The 9,803-nt window shown below is 41.1% G+C and overlaps 1 protein-coding gene across 2 annotated transcripts in view; it reads left to right on the top strand.

Moving 5' to 3' along the window:
• Nucleotides 1–9,555, top strand: part of LOC144715507 (pectin acetylesterase 5-like) — a 10,188-nt gene extending 633 nt beyond the window's left edge. Inside the window, exons 3-12 of one of the 2 annotated variants that reach the window (XR_013584648.1) lie at nucleotides 1–66; nucleotides 523–602; nucleotides 746–835; nucleotides 1,777–1,901; nucleotides 7,817–7,877; nucleotides 7,966–8,019; nucleotides 8,105–8,182; nucleotides 8,259–8,364; nucleotides 8,443–8,578; nucleotides 9,358–9,555. The exon at nucleotides 1–66 is cut by the window's left edge and continues 64 nt beyond it. Coding sequence is in view for 1 of the 2 variants with exons in the window: in XM_078590441.1 (XP_078446567.1) it covers nucleotides 1–66; nucleotides 523–602; nucleotides 746–835; nucleotides 1,777–1,901; nucleotides 7,817–7,877; nucleotides 7,966–8,019; nucleotides 8,105–8,182; nucleotides 8,259–8,364; nucleotides 8,433–8,578; nucleotides 9,358–9,465 (914 nt within the window). In the remaining variant the exon portion in view is untranslated. Of the gene's footprint in view, nucleotides 67–522; nucleotides 603–745; nucleotides 836–1,776; nucleotides 1,902–7,816; nucleotides 7,878–7,965; nucleotides 8,020–8,104; nucleotides 8,183–8,258; nucleotides 8,365–8,432; nucleotides 8,579–9,357 lie in introns of both variants that reach the window. The other variant, XM_078590441.1, reaches the window with a different exon arrangement.
• The last annotated feature ends 248 nt before the right edge of the window (nucleotides 9,556–9,803 follow it).

The raw sequence follows: 9,803 nt of genomic DNA, 5'->3' as shown, positions 1-9,803 counted from the left end.
CAAACCTTATGAAAAGGCTGGTTCATTTCCCAGGCATTCTAAGCCGCAACCAGACTCAAAATCCAGGTATTTACTCAATCCGTTGATCAATTTTGAGTTTTTTCACCCTAAACGATCGATCATTTCTATGAAACAATCGAACGATTTCTAGACAAATCCAGGGTTTATTTGTTTTTTATGTATCATATTTATGAACTGAACAATTGAGGTTACTAATGCGCAAGTTCAAGCAGTTTTGGGAAAAAAAGTCCAAATTTATAAGACGATTCAGAGATACCTGATTTCTCTAGACTTCAGAAATTTTGAGTTCTTGCATGCCATATAATTTTCATAAGACATCAGAAGAATCCGCTGAGAAATAAAAAATAAAGCTTTATTTATCTTTTATTTATAATTTTATAAATAAAAATTTGGAGTCCTCTGGGAAGCTTCAAGTAGTTTAGAAGACCGTATAATTGTGACGTATAAAAGCCATACCTGATTTATTGATTATGACCCTAAAGTGAAGCGTTATCTTTCCAGATTTTTATAATTGGAACAGAGTGCTGGTACGATACTGTGATGGTGGCTCTTTTTCTGGCAACGTTGAAAATGAGATTCATGTGAGTTATTCTGTGATGTGTTGAGCTGTATTTTTTTTTTTTCACCAATCATGTTTTACAAACTAGAAATCTTTGATGATGTTAGATGAAATTTCTTGAATGATCCTGCTATAGCTAAGACATCCGGAATGCTGGTGAACTAGGATGGAGAAAGGCTCTTCTTCAGGGGTCAACGCATCTGGGAAGCAGTTATGGATGATCTTTCAGCTTCTGGACTGGCGACTGCCAAGCAGGTTTTTTTTTATAAAATTCTATCACAAATTAGCATGGTCATTTGCATCTTCTTTTAATTTTTAATTTTTTCTACTTCTTGACAAAAGTCATATGGCTTTTATTCTTTTACCCAATTCAATGGGAAAATCCCTCAATATAATGTCAAATGTTGTGATTTCTGTAAGATGACTGGGTGAGAATTCTAAAATTTTCTTTAGTAGAATGTTTATCTAGTTTTTAATCAACTATCTGTCTATTAAAGGCAGATGGATTGGAATCAATTTTACTGCGTTTTAGCCCGTTTTTTGAGAGATAGGAAGGAGATAGAAGAGAAGGAAAGCAGATCTGTCTTTGGGATTTATTATCAGTTTACAGTGTGATAGATTCTATTCAAAGAAGTATAGAAGAAGGGGAAAGCAGAGGGCGGGTCAACGGGTCGTTGACCGTACGTGTTGACCAAGAAAGAAGGGGAGACAGTCCCCTATAAATAAGGGATGGCAAATCGGGTAAGTCATCTTTTTTTTCCTTTCTTGAAAGAGAACCCCGACAGTTACTCTGTCGAGGAGGCTGGAGCAGCAGAGAGGGAGTCCTCGTCTGCTGGTCTGGAGGGAGGTGCTGCGTCAGGGGAGGAGGAGCCGCCCGAGATCTGAAGGAGGAGCTTCGCCAGGGAAGGAGGAGCCACTCGAGATCTGAAGAAGGAGCTTCGCCATGGAGAGAGGAGAGGCCGTCCAGATCCACCCCATCCCCATTCACCAAGCTACATTTGCCAATATTTAAACTCACATTGGATTCGATATCAGAATAATTGGAACAATTGATTAGAATTGTCCATTGATACCATGGCGGTATATCGCAGTGTTTTACTGTATTTTTGGTTTTGGAAAGAATCTAAATCGATGTTCAATTCAAATGCTGGACCTAGATTTAAATTACAGCCTCAGAATGAAAATATGTTTTTCAGGCTCTGCTCACTGGCTGTTCTGCTGGAGGACTTGCAACTTTCATCCACTGCGATGCATTCCGAGCGCGTCTGCCCTTGAATACGACTGTCAAGTGTTTCGCAGATGCTGGATTTTTCCTTGACATGTGCGTTTTCTTTATTTGAGTGTTCGTTTCATGTTGTTTATTGATACGATCCCAGTAAGAGTATATGAAAGAAGAAAGAGAGGAGGCCAGAAAGGCAGCGGGCCAGCTGGCGCTGAGCTGGCCAAATAACCACCCTTCTTGAAAGGGTAGTTAGTTAGGAAATAAAAGACTATAAATAAGGAGCGAAGGGGGAGAAGAAGGCACGGAGCATTTCGGGTTTCTTGAGCAAGGGGTCGAGGAGCAGAGCTGCATTCGAGCTGCCTCTACGGTGATCTTGAGAAGAATATTCGAAGGCGACGTGGACTTGTACCAGAGCACGAGGAGCGGAATCAAGATCCTTCTGTAAGTCTTAAATTCCAGCCGTTGCTTTTTCCATTTGGGACTGCATCGTATCATTGGTATCAGAGCTACGATCCTGGCCACAATGACTTTGAAAGAAGTGGAAGCGAGATTGGAATAGAATGAGGCAGAGTTGGGCGAGCTGAAGGTGGAGCAGAAGAGGATAGCAGATGAAATGAATCTGATCCGCGAAGAGGCCAGAGAAAACGGTGAACTGCTCGACAAGTGCTGCGTACCTGCACTGGCGACATTGAATCAGGGTAGCACATCTGAAGAACGAGGTCCGGAAGAGGAGATCGAGAAGCCATGGCAAGAACAAGAACCAAGTACCGGGGAAGTCGAGACGAGGAACGACACGATCTGGCAATCGGAATATGGAGCATATCCAACAAGTTAGAAGCAAGATGGAAGCGCCCAAGTTTCGAGGAGACGATGTAGAAGGCTGGGTGAGGGGTATGGAGAGGTTCTTCCAAGTCAAGAAGTAGTATCGAAGACCGGATCGATGTGGCAATGGCAAATTTGGAAGGCGAAGCTCTGCAGTGGTACCTCTGGACCACTGACAGGTACACCTTTTTCGGTTGGAACGATTTCAAGATCCAGATCGGAAACGGTTCGATGAAACGCTAGCAGATAACATCAAACATCAGTTTATGGATATCAAGCAGACGGGGACAGTGAAGGAGTACCGGAAGGAGTTTGAAAGGCTATCCGTATATCTACCTCCGATGCCAGAAGACATAATGTACGACATATTTTTGAAGGGATTGAAGACAGAGATACAAACAGAGATGGATATCGAAGAATTTGTGGGACTAAGAAGACTTATGGATTTAGCGCTTAAAACAGAGAAACGACTCAAGGCCCTTTGGCAAGCCTGGGAGAACCATAGTCAAAAAGGGGAAGACCACCAAATGCGGAGTACGCTACCAGGAGAATCACATTCACTCGGTTCAGTCTACAGGAGCAGGAGGAGGAAGTTATCATCAGAACAAGACTAAAACACAAGAGAACACTCAAGGGACACCAGCGTATAGAAGGAAACTGATGTTAACAGGAGAAGAATTTCAAAAACGCAGAGAGAAGGGCCTCTGTTATAACTGCAACGAAATTCGGCCCGGGACATCGATGCAAGAAAACTCTACAAATCTTGATTGTGAGTGAAGAAGATCGGGATAAATCGGATCCAGATACGGATGCCATTGTGGATATAGAGGCTAACGACATACCACCAGAGGCCCAACTGCTATCCGCACACGTCTCATTGAACTCTATGTTGGGTGGACCAACCCAAGGTCCATCAAGCTGAAAGGAACTACGAGGCAGGAAATCACTGTATTAATTGACAGTGGAGCTTCCCATAATTTTCTGAGTACAGCCATTGTGGAGGAATTCCATTTCCGGGTGATACGTCAGTGCTATTTGAAGTGACATTGGGAAATGGGGAGTCTAGCAAAGGTCAGGGATTATGTGTGGAGTCCAGTATAACCTTCAAGGCATTGAAATGACTAGCGACTTCTTGCCATTCAAGTTGGGGAATTGACATGATCCTAGGCATGGCATGGTTAGCATCCTTGGGATGGACCCATATCCACTGGGAGAGGCATATTCTAAAATTCAGAAGAGGCGACAAGGTGGTGACTTTGAATGGAGACCAGAGCTTATCCAGAACCGATATTAAAACCACTCTGTTGACAAGGAGCTGATGAGAAGCCAATTATTGATGATCGAATTGTATAAACTAGACACTAGTATCAAGTTGCCTCAAACATCACAAGGTCGTGCTCTAGAAGAGAAGCTCAGGAAGCAATTTTAAGGTCTTTGAGCCACTGTCAGAATTACCACCTGCCAGGCCGATCGATCACGCCATACAACTTATACCCCAAGCTCAACCAACCAACCAGAGACCGTACAAATATTCATACTTACAAAAGGACGAGATAGAAAAGATAGTCAGTGAACTTCTAAAGGCGGAATTCATCAGACCATCGCATAGTCCTTCGCAAGCCCAGTCTTACTGGTTAAGAAGAAAGATGCCGGATGGCGATTTTGTGTTGATTACCGTGCACTTAATAAAATAACTATACCAAATCGATATCCAATTCCTGTGGTGGAAGAATTATTGGATGAACTCCATGGCGCATTATTGTTTTCCAAGTTAGATCTGAAATCGGGGTATCATCAGATCAGGATGAAAGAAGAGGACGTTCATAAAACTGCATTTAAAACCCATGAAGGGCATTATGAATTCCGGGTTATGCCCTTTGGGCTTATGAACGCCCCAGCTACATTTCAATCTCTTATGAACCACCTGTTTCATCCGCACTCAGAAAATTCTTACTGGTGTTTTTTGATGATATATTGATTTACAGTAAGTCATTGGAAGACCATGAGTCACATTTGCAACAAGTCTTTACTGTCCTGGCTGATAATGATCTTCATGTGAATCCCAAAAAGTGTCAATTGGCTTGCAATCAGTTGGAATTCCTGGGGCATTGGATTTCGCATCAAGGAGTTATGGCGGATAAGAGCAAGGTGGAGGCGATGGTGAGCTGGCCTGCATCAAGAATCTCAAGCAACTGCGAGGGTTCTTGGGTTTGACAGGGTATTATCGCAGGTTTGTCAAAGAGTACTTTGAAGGCCGCCTTTAACAGCATTGCTGAAGAAAGATGCATTTGGGTGGAATGTAGATGCAAGCTGCATTTGATCGACTTAAACTAGCAATGAGTTCTACTCCAGTGTTGGCCTTACCAAATTTTGAATTACCTTACCATCGAGACGGATGCATCAGGAGTAGGCATTGGTGCTGTCCTCATACAGAATGGACGACCCATCGCTATTTTAGTCAGGTCCTTCCCAAGCGGAGCCAAGTCAAATCTGCTTATGAACGTGAATTGATGGCTATTGTCCTGTCAGTGCAGAAATGGCGACACTATTTGACACATTTGCCTTTCATTATCCGCACCGATCAGTACAGTCTTAAATACTTATTGTGTCAGAAGCAGATTCAGGAGCCGTACAGCAAATGGGCTTACAAATTACTGGGGTTTAATTTCGAAATTGAATATAAACCAGGAAGAGCAATGTTGTAGCTGATGCATTATCCAGGGCCCCATCATCAGTGGAAGTCAATGCATTGCAAGTGTCCAGGTTCCAGCTATTAGACCAAGCGATCATCCAACAGGAGGTGGGTCAGGATCTGAAATTTCAAAAAGTAATTCAGGAGTTGCGACTCAGTCCATTTTCCTATCCAAAGTTCAAATTATACAAGGATACCCTACTGTACAAGGGACGACTGGTGCTTACGGGGACTTCTTCATTACTACCAAAAGTGTTACAGACCTATCATGATTCAGCACCGGGGGGGCATACGGGATGCAAACGAACCTATAAGCGCATTGCTCAAGACTTATACTGGCCACGCATGAAAGATCACATAAAGAGATATGTGAATCAGTGTCATATTTGTCGAACTAACAAGATATCTTCCTCTCACCTGCTGGGTTATTACAAGCTCTACCCATTCCTGAACGCATCTGGGAAGACATATCGTTAGATTTCATAGAAGGGCTGCCAACATCACACGGATTCAACTGCATTATGGTGATTGTGGACAGACTGAGCAAGTATAGTCACTTCCTACCACTGAAACACCCATTTACTGCCGAGATGTAGCTGACATCTTCGTCCGAGAAATTGTACGCTTGCATGGGATACCCTCCTCAATTGTTTCAGACAGAGATAAAATCTTTACCAGTATGTTCTGGAAGGAGTTGTTCCGCTTGCAAGGCACCACATTATGCATGAGTTCCTCGTACCACCCCCAAACAGATGGTCAAACAGAGGTGGTAAACAGATGTTTGGAATCATATTTACGCTGTTTTGCTGGTGAGAAACCAAGTCTTGGTCCAAGTGGATCCATTGGGCAGAGTTCTCTTATAATACAGCTTTCCATTCATCCATTCAGATGACACCTTTCAAAGCAGTGTATGGGAGGGACCCACCAAAACTTTTGTACTATGGGACCCCTTCATCTCCACTTGAGTCTGTCGACACTCTATTAAAAGAGAGATGATACTCTGAAAGTGATAAGAAACAACTTACTAGCGGCGCAATCCAGCATGAAACGCCAAGCGGATAAGCACCGAAGAGACCTTGAGTTTCAGGTGGGGAACAAGTGTATCTTCGACACGTCCTACCGCATGAAGTCCTTAGCAAAAAGGATCAATGAAAAGTTATCTCCAAAATATTTTGGTCCATTTCGGATCTTACAAAAGGTGGGGCCTGTGGCCTACAAACTAGAACTGCCAGACAGTTGTTCCCTACATCCGGTGTTCCACGTATCTAAACTAAGGAAAGCAGTGGGTCCAGGCAGGGTCACGCAACTACTGCCTCCTTCATTTACTGATGATTTTGAGTGGCAGCTATCTCCAGCAGAGGTGGTGTCGGCTAGGAGACGGAATGGACAAGTGGAAGTGTTGATTAAATGGAAAGGGCTTCCAGAAGAAGATGCATCATGGGAACCTCTATCAGTCATCCGAGGGCAATTCCCCGACATCCACCTTGGGGACAAGGTGATAGTCGATGAGGGGGGAAATGATACGATCCCAGTAAGAGTATATGAAAGAAGAAAGAGAGGAGGCCAGAAAGGCAGCGGGCCAGCTGGCGCTGAGCTGGCCAAATAACCACCCTTCTTGAAAGGGTAGTTAGTTAGGAAATAAAAGACTATAAATAAGGAGCGAAGGGGGAGAAGAAGGGGTACGGAGCATTTCGGGTTTCTTGAGCAAGGGGGTCGGGAGGAGCAGAGCTGCATTCGGCGAGCTGCCTCTACGGTGATCTTGAGAAGAATATTCGAAGGCGACGTGGACTTGTACCAGAGCACGAGGAGCGGAATCAAGATCCTTCTGTAAGTCTTAAATTCCAGCCGTTGCTTTTTCCATTTGGGACTGCATCGTATCATTTATTTGAGGAGTATCAATGAAGTTATATTTACCTCCACTCCGCGGAATATCACTCCTTGTTGTTTAAGGGAGCACTGTCAATTTTTTCATTTATTCTCTTTGATTTACTATTTGTTTCTCCACCAAGAGGAATACCGTTCTTGTCGTTTGAAGGAGTTCGAGTAATTTTTTTCACAATTTATGTCCTTCATTATTTTTAGAAATTTCTTTGTTTTTCCAATTCTTGCTCCACCAAGTGGAGTGTCAACCCTTGTCCTTCTAGGGGGCTCGAGAAATTTTTTCATTTGTTATCTTTGATTTCTTTAATTATTTCAATTACTATCTTTGATTTACTATTTTTCCTTCAACAAGAAAACATCAATCCTCATTAAAGGAAGTACGAGCAACTTTTATCTTAAATTGCATATTTTAATTTCTTCCGTATTTGGATAACTATTGTTTTTCTCCACCAATAGGAGTGGTACTCCTCATTTAAGGAAGTACGATCAACTTTTACTAAATTTATAGCTTTACTTAATGATTTGAATTATTATATCTTTCATACTCTTTTCTTTTCGCCATGTGGAGTATTACTCCTTTTCATTTACCAAATAATTTTGGGTTTGCTATTCACTGCAGAAAAGATATTTCTGGATCAAGAACTATGCGCTCTTTCTATCATGATACTGTGAAACTCCATGTACAACCTCCTGCTTTTTCCGCACTACTTAAAATCATGTAAAATGACTGGCGCATTTTCTCAGTTTTTTGTATAATTTTATTTTCAGGGAATTGCGGCCAATCTACCGGAAGATTGCACCAGGAGAACTGAGCCGTCTCAGGCATACCTTCACTTGTTCATAGCTTGCATGCCATTAAATCCGTTGACCTTTCATGTGGATTTTGTTTTCTTCCTGGGACCAACAGTGCTTCTTTCCTGAGGAGGTCATCAAATCCATAACCACCCCTCTGTTTATTCTCAATCCAACATACGATTCATGGCAGGTGAGAGATCTTAGATTTATATTTCTCTCTCTATGAATTCTTTGTATTCTAGTCCCACAGAATCTCGTTCCTTCAGATCCAGCATGTTTTAGTGCCGGCAAGATCGGATCCCAATGGATTATGGTTAAAGTGCAAGAGTGATATCACTGACTGTGATTCCAAGCAGATTGAAATCCTGCAAGGTCTATCATTCTGAGGAAGGTGTTAATTCTAATTATTAAATTCATGATTCTAATTATGATCATTACAGAATTCCACAGAACAATGGTTAGTGCATTAGAGGGCTTTGGTAAGAAGGGTGATGCTGGTCTTTTCTTGAACTCCTGCTACGTACACTGTCAGACTTTAGCTGAGGTTACGTGGCATTCGTCAACGTCTCCCAGGCTTGGTGGCAAGGTAATGTATTACATAATTCTTTTTTTCTTGAGTTCGGGGAAGCATTTGTGTTTCCCTCTGAGTAACATTTTTTGAGGTAAATAAGTAAAAAAAATTTGTACCTTGTCAAGCTACAAATAATTAATGATAATTTTTTGAAATATTTTCATTGTTAACGTTCTTTGATGTAAATCGTTGAATAAGATGTTGCATTACACATTTTTCTTCTCTTTTCTTGTGTGGGAGAAAGCATTAATGTTTACCCTCTGGGTGACACTTTTTGACGTTAATGAGTACTAAGTGTTTGTATCTTGTTCTGATCTAATCGGGATACAAATAAATATAGTGGCATAATTTTGAAGTATTTTTACTTGCACTGTTTTGGATGTTAAATCTTTGAATAATGCACCGTGTTGGACATTTTTATTTTCTTTATTTGTGTTCGGGAAAGCATTTTTTGTATCGTTCTCTAATCTTGTCCGGATAAAATTAAACTTTATGATGCTTTATAAAGTATTTTTTATTTTTACTGTTCTTGGATGCCAAGTCTTTGAGCATGATATTGTATTATACATCTTGACACATCTTTCTTTGCTTTTGTCGCCTTCAGGGAAGTATTTATGTTTACCCTTCTAGTGAATTTTTTGAAGTAAATGAAGAAAAAATTCTATCTTGTTTTAATCTAAAGGGGATAAGATGAATTACAAGACATATTTTCGAGTGTACAGTTCTCAGATGTCTAGTATTATAATAACAATATAATAACCTATATGAGCTGAATTATCTAACCCTCCTTGCAGTCAATTGCAAAAGCTGTTGGGGACTGGTACTTTGATCGTGCCGTGGTTGATGCAGTGGATTGCCCTTTCCCTTGCAATCCCACCTGTTATAACATGAGATTTGTATAATATGGTATTTAGTTCTTTATAACATGAGATTTCATCTTCTGGAAAATTATTATTCTTGAATAAGGGGTTGGGGCTGGGTAATTTATTTTCCAGATTTTGCAAGTAATTATCTCTGAGTAAATAAAGAACTGATTTTTTTATATTTTTTCAAAATATTTTCCTTTTAGCGCAGCTGTATTGTCAATCCTTGGAGAGGGTGTTCTATATAATAAAGAAATATTTATAGTTAGACCTCAAACACTTAAACAGATGGGCATCTAGAGAGAGTACATGTGCTTAATATCTTTGATCATCTTTGTGGAGGATTAAATACTGGATGAAATGATATAGGATGAGAG

This window comes from Wolffia australiana, chromosome 19, assembly GCF_029677425.1.
Source record: "Wolffia australiana isolate 7733 chromosome 19, ASM2967742v1".
Lineage (NCBI taxonomy): Eukaryota > Viridiplantae > Streptophyta > Magnoliopsida > Alismatales > Araceae > Wolffia > Wolffia australiana.
This window is presented reverse-complemented; position numbering and strand designations above follow the sequence as displayed.